Source organism: Fukomys damarensis, unplaced genomic scaffold (genome assembly GCF_012274545.1).
Source record: "Fukomys damarensis isolate Sample0158 unplaced genomic scaffold, DMR_v1.0_HiC HiC_scaffold_30, whole genome shotgun sequence".
In the NCBI taxonomy this organism is placed as follows: domain Eukaryota; kingdom Metazoa; phylum Chordata; class Mammalia; order Rodentia; family Bathyergidae; genus Fukomys; species Fukomys damarensis.
The window spans coordinates 5040210-5046438 of record NW_022900942.1 but is presented as its reverse complement, the minus strand read 5'-3'; the positions used below and the strand labels follow the sequence as shown (position 1 = coordinate 5046438).

The following is a 6229-nucleotide window of genomic DNA, read 5'->3' as shown; positions in this document are numbered from 1 at the left end:
CTGGGTGGGCTGGGGCTTGCATCAGACCTACAGAGCCAGGAAAGGGCCAGTTGTGATGGCCCGAGAGGCCCTCGTCCTGCCATGCACAGTCCTGCCAGAGCCTGCGAGGAGGAAGAGGAGGTTCAGGGTGTCCTGGGGCTCCGTCTATAGCAGGAAATGCCACCAGCAAGGAGATGGGGGTGGGACCAGTTTCCCAGTCCCTGGTGAGAGGTATTTGGAAGAGGGCTCCCAAACTACTTTTTTCATAAGCCTCTCTTTTCTTGACTTGTTACAAGATATATTGTGTTTTTTCTGGGATGTAACTATTTGAATAAGGTAAAGGATGGGGAGATGGTCCCCAAAAAGTCACCCTTTTCTACCCTGCACGTGGAGGCAGGCGGCCAGGTGTTGGCCCGGACTGCAAACCTCAACCCCAGACATGGCAGGGCCTTCGCTCTTAGAGTGGCGGGTGCCAGCTGGGCTGCTGTTGTGCCAGCTTGCTCCACACCCATCCTTCCCTGGAGTAGGGGCTCTAGGGAGATGCCGGAGGCTGGGCTGCCCAGGGGCTTTCAAGTGGCTGGGCCAGGCCCTGGCCCACACCAAGGCATGGTACTCAGATGCCACCTCCCTGCCCTTTGAGCAGTGATTCTATACCGAGGCCTCCCTCCCCTGCCACACAGCCCACCGTGACTCCCCCACCAGCTGTCGTGCCTGGGCAGGCATTCTGGAGGTCCCCGTCATGCCCCTGGCACACAGAGCTCGAAGGACCTGGGGCGGGGGTGGGGGGCTTTCCCAAGCTCAGCAAAATATTCACACACACACTCCTCCCTGCCCCCAGCCTTCAAGAGCTCCCACTGCACAATGGGCCCTTGTCTGGGGCTCCCTCCAAGCAGCTGTGGCACTGGGGCATGAGACAGCCCAGACAGGCTGGCACAGGGCGGGGTGGCCGCAGGCATACCCCCCCTCTGGGTTGCCAGGCACTGCCTGCTGGCAGATAGGTGAGGTGGGGGAGGCACAGGCCCACGGCATGGCTTTAAGTGATAGAGTTAGGGATGGAAATGCCCCTCTTGGGGCTTGAGTTGGGTCGGGAGGGAGAGCCTTGGTTCCACCCAGTTGTGGACAGTGCAGTCCCTGGGCTCTCTCCTGAGCGCATTCTTTGCTTCTGACTCTTGGCCATTGCTGCTCACTTTTAGGCAATTGTTCCTCAGGACACAGTGAGCCAGGAAAGGAGTGTCTGGAGGCGGTTGGGCTGTCACAGCTGGGGTGCTACTGGCATCTCATGGGTGGCGACCAGGGATACTGGCATATGCCCTGCAGTGCATAGGGCAGAGGCTGAAACCTGCCTGGGCCTATGAAGATTGTCCTGCCACTGTTCTGGTTGCCCCAGCTGGCTCTGGCCTGGAGGGAGCTGGGTAAGGGTCTGTAGGTTGGGACACCCACCTTTCTGCACAGGGCCAAGGGGAAGCTGCTTGGCCAGTGTTGGTACCATGCTTCACTCCTGACCATTGTCCTCTTTTTGTCTCCCGCAGAATCCGGACAATCAGATAGTTCAAACCAGCAAGGAGATGCGGACATCAAACCACTGCCCAATGGTCAGTGCCCCTCCTCCCCCACCCCACTCCACCTGCTTCCAAGTCCCCTGCCCTGCATCCCTCTTTGGGTCAGAGCAGGGGAGAGCATGGGGAAGCAGCAGGCAGCCTTCAGCTTAGCCTCTCCTCATGAGCCCTCTTTCCTTTCTAGGGCACCTCAGTTTCCAGGACTGTTTTGTGACTTCCGGGGTCTGGAACGTGACGGAGCTGGTGAGAGTATCACAAAGTGAGTCTTTTCTTCTGGGCTGGGGGCTGGGACTGGAGTGAGGAGGTAGGATTTGGACCTCCTGGGGCCATGCTGATGAGGCCTTGGAGCAGGGGACAGGGCAGAAGACCTTCCTGGGCCCCAAGTGGTGGGGCAGAGCCATCCAGAGAGCTCTATTTCTACTCGGATGCGCCAATGGGAAAAAGAGTCATGTGCCCCTTAGTGGCCCAGACAATGCACCTTCTGGCCCCCCTGCCATCTCCCCTGGCTCCTGGGGAGCTTCTCACGGCTGCCACATGGGCCCTGTGGGACTTTTGGTCCCTTCTAGACCTTATCAACCTCTCCTCTTCCCAGCCCCTGTTGCGACAGCATCAGGGCCCAACTTCTCACTGGCGGACCTGGAGAGTCCCAGCTACTACAACATAAACCAGGTGACCCTGGGGCGGCGGTCCATCACCTCCCCTCCTTCCACCAGGTGAGCCCCCACACCTCCTCTTTGCCTGCTGCTCAGCTGCCCCCTGAGCTTCCTGCTTGGTGCTGTCTTGTGCTGTCTCATAGCACTTGACCTTGGGGACACAAACCCAGGGAGCATGCTTGTGCCTAGAAGTGGGGATCCAAGGCCCTGCTTTTAGAGAGATGGTGTTTGAGCCCCAAGACATGGGGACTGGCACAGCCTGGGGCAGGTGTTCCAGGCAGACTCCCTCATGATAAGAACTGGATGTGGGGTGGGGCTCTCTCACAGAGAGTCTTAGCAGGGAGATCTGGGACACAATGCTGGGAACCTTGACAGTGTTTGAAGCAGGGTATCCTGGGCATAGGTGTTCTGGAAAGCTCCTTCCTGCAGCAGTGGCTGTGGCATGGAGAGAAGAGGCTGGGAGGTAGAGACAGCTGGCCTAGGGGCCAGTCCTGCAGCAGAGGATTGAGTCCTGGCCTTTTAAAAATTGGGGTGTTTTTATTCATTACGAGGTGTTTGTTTTTTTTTTTTTGTATTTGTTTTGGTTTTTTAAAATTTTACATTAAAATATTCTCTCTCTCTTTTTAAATTATTGTTTTGCTGTAGATTGAACCCAGGGTCTTGTGAATACGAGGCAAGCACTTGTTTTTATTTTATTTTCAGACAGGGTCTTGCTAATTTGCTTAGATTGTCCTTGAACTTATGGTCTTCTTGCCTCAGCCTCCTGAGCTGCTGGGATTACAGGCATGCACCACCATGCCCACCCCTCACTAAAATAGTCTGTCTTGATGACCAAGTTTTATGGCTGATAGGAATTAGTGGGAGGGAATTAGTAGGAGAGGGTGTTGTTGCCCACTTCTCTGCAGCCCCTCTGTGGACCACGAGGGCCTCAAGGAGGAGCCAGCAGGTTACACCTGAGGGGGACGGGGTTGTCTTGGAATTGGCCTCTGGTGGTTCCCAGATGCAGCTGTGTGATTCTACCTGCTCCCCACGGAAGGCTGTCCATGTATGTGCGGCTCCTCAGCCTGGGCCTCGGCCCATCTGACCTTCTGCTCCTTCACCAGCACCACCAAGCGCCCCAAGTCCATCGATGACAGTGAGATGGAGAGCCCTGTCGATGACGTGTTCTATCCTGGGACAGGCCGCTCTCCAGCGGCTGGCAGCAGCCAGTCCAGCGGGTGGCCTAATGACGTGGACGCAGGTACGTGCTCCTTGGGGCCTTTCCTTGCTGAGGAGGCCTCCTAGGCTGAGGTGGCGGGTGCACGGAGGGCCCATGGGGAGCACTGTCCATTGGCTGTTGCCTCCTCTTCACTCTGCCTCAGCCTCCTTTTCTTGTGTCCTTGGGTCCTGGTAATTTAGTTTTCTTTCCTCGGCCTGGGCACTGTGGCATTTGAGGCCTTGCCATTCTTTATGGTGGGGACAACCCTGCGCTCCGTAAGGTGTCCCACCTACAAATGCCAGTACTAGACATGCACCCCTTCCTTACCTGGACCACCAGAGATGCCTCCCAACACTGTGGAGCACTGCTCAGCAGACAGAACTATCCTGGCGGAGAAAAGCCACCTTCAAGAGTACAGGTTTGGGACCGGGGATTTGGTTCAGTGGTGCTGCCAACTGCTTCAAAAGTGAAAGGGCCTGAGTTCAATCTCCGGCACCAAAAAAAAAAAGTACAGGTTTGCAGGAGGCTCAGCACGCATGAGGAACAGGTCAGACCAAGCCAGGAGCTAGCAAAGGGCAGAGGTTCTAGAGATCTAGAGGAAGCCAGTTCAGACCTTCCAGGCCCCTCTAAGCAGCCCCTTCCTGCTGAGCCTACCCGTTGCTGACCAAGGGGAGGGACCCAGTCGAGAGCCCCTGAGGAAGACAGTGAGTGTGCCCATGTATGTGTGTGTGTGTGCACACGTGTGTGAGGCAGCTATCTGCAGGGAAGGGCCCCTGCCTGACACACTAGAGGCACAACCTTGGGGGCGTGTAGATCTTGGGGCCTGAGGGTACAGAGCTGCCCACATGGCTATGCATGGGGTGTCGTTTTCTGCCTTCGGCTCTGACCCGATGGCACCTTGGCCTTACCTGGTAGGGCCGGGGCTCATGGCTGCAGACCCTGGACACCTCTGTGGGAAGGGCCCTGCATGAACCTCAGGCAGGTAGAGAGCGTGCTGAAAAGGCCTGAGAGATGCCTCTGCCAGCACAGGTCCTGGCCAGGGCCTCAGCTGGGTGCCCCCTTCTGCAAGGGCTGCCACTGGGGTGCCACTGGCTTCTGGAGGAGGCCTCGGGCCAGTCCACAAAGGCCTCTTTCCTGGAGCCTGCTGTTCCCAGTTCTTCCTTCTCAGCTGTCTGCTCTTGTGCCTGCTGTTTCTGCTTCTCCCCGCATCCCACCATGCTCGGCACCCTCAACACCCTCCCGCACCCCCCCACACCTTGTCATTTCCCTGGGCTGCAACAAATCGCCAATTAAGCAGCCCAGCTGCAGGACTGGGAACAGCTGGAGAGGCGCTCTGCGGCAGCAGGGACAGCTGTGCACAGCTGGTGGGGCGCTCCCCCTCCCCACCATGCCAGCTATCAGGTGGCATGCAGCTGCCGCCAGATAACACCTCTGTTGGCGGCTGGGAGTGTGCCCTTCCCCCGCCTCTCCCTCTGCGGTTAAGATGCTCTTGCTCTCCTTCCTCTCTCTGCAGCCCCTCCAGCTCCCACCCAAACCCCTGTTTGTCCCTCAGAGACAGCCGCTTTAGAGATTGGCCTCTGCTCCCTGTGCGCCCTCCCAGCCTACCCTCCAGCTCCCACCCAAACCCCTGTTTGTCCCTCAGAGACAGCCGCTTTAGAGATTGGCCTCTGCACCCTGTGCCCCCTCCCAGCCTGGGCACAGCCTCAAGGCTCCCCAGGCGAATGTGCCCCTGGGATCCCTGCTCTGTCCAGTGTCCTTTGCATGCCATGCTCACTGGGCAGCAACGTCAGTGGCTGGCAGCCCCGAACCCATGAGGGAGAGCTCAAGCAGGGCCTTCTCCATGCCCATCTCCTTGAGTGGCATCCTTGCCTCTGGCACCAGGAGCAAAGCAGAGACTAGCCTTGAGCCCCCTGGCCAGCGAAGTCCTTTCCACTGGCTCTGTACCCAGGGCCCACCCAGCCTTCCTGCCCTGTCCCTCCAGCCCCGTCCCTGCTGTTCTGTTGGATATGGTCTCCCTCCCTCCTGAGGGCCTCTGGTTGGGCTGTCCATCCTGAAAGGGAGTGCCAGTTTCTTCCCACCAGAGTACCTGGCAAGGTCTAGGCCACCTTGGCACAGTCTCCTGTACCTCTTGGGCTGTCCCCACAGCCCTTTATTGCCTGCCACTCCTGGCACAAGCTGGTTTCCTGGGGCTCCTCCTTACCCTTCCACAGTGCTGGCCCTGCGTCTCCCGCTGTTTCCTTAGTTGCTTGTCAGGGCAGGAAGGGCCCCTTGCTAGTCCCCTGCCCAGGACCCAGGGTGTCAGGGTTTCTCTCTTGGCAGAAGTGTCATGGCTGGCCAGCACATGGCCTAGAAGGCGCCTAGCTAAGGCACAGGGGCCAGAGGTGCACAAGGAGGAAAGGGCAGGGGCTCCAAGGACAGAAAGAGCTGCTGGCTTCCTGCCCTCCTCACCCACCCCAGCCTGCCTAAACCTGCCCGTGTTGCTGCTTCCTCCCCCCAGGCCCGGCTTCTCTAAAGAAGTCAGGAAAGCTGGACTTCTGCAGTGCCCTCTCCTCTCAGGGCAGCTCCCCGCGCATGGCTTTCACTCACCACCCGCTGCCTGTGCTTGCTGGAGTCAGACCAGGTGAGAACTGGGGGCCCAGAGGGGGGCAGTGCGGGGAGGCTGCTGGCCTCCGGGTGCAGGGAGGCAACGCTGAGCAGACCAGGCCCTCTGCCTGCTGGAGAGAACCAGGCCTCGGGCTGCTCCCCTGCTGCCAAACACCCTCCCACTTGCCTCTCACCCCCATGTGTGAGTGCACAAGGAGTGCGGAGTGTGTGTGTGTGTGTGTGTGTGTGTGTGTGTGCAC

The 6229-nt window shown here is 58.6% G+C and overlaps 1 protein-coding gene across 7 annotated transcripts in view; it reads left to right on the top strand.

The window, feature by feature from the left end:
* Nfix (nuclear factor I X) overlaps nt 1-6229 on the top strand; it is a 66161-nt gene that overhangs the window by 45412 nt on the left and 14520 nt on the right. For 5 of the 7 annotated variants that reach the window (XM_010613388.2, XM_019205919.2, XM_010613387.2 and 2 more), the window contains 5 exons: nt 1509-1571; nt 1720-1794; nt 2128-2248; nt 3292-3428; nt 5884-6006. In XM_010613388.2, the coding sequence (XP_010611690.1) occupies nt 1509-1571; nt 1720-1794; nt 2128-2248; nt 3292-3428; nt 5884-6006 (519 nt within the window). The remainder of the gene's footprint in view (nt 1-1508; nt 1572-1719; nt 1795-2127; nt 2249-3291; nt 3429-5883; nt 6007-6229) is intronic. The other 2 variants (XM_010613389.2, XM_010613391.2) reach the window with 1 other exon arrangement.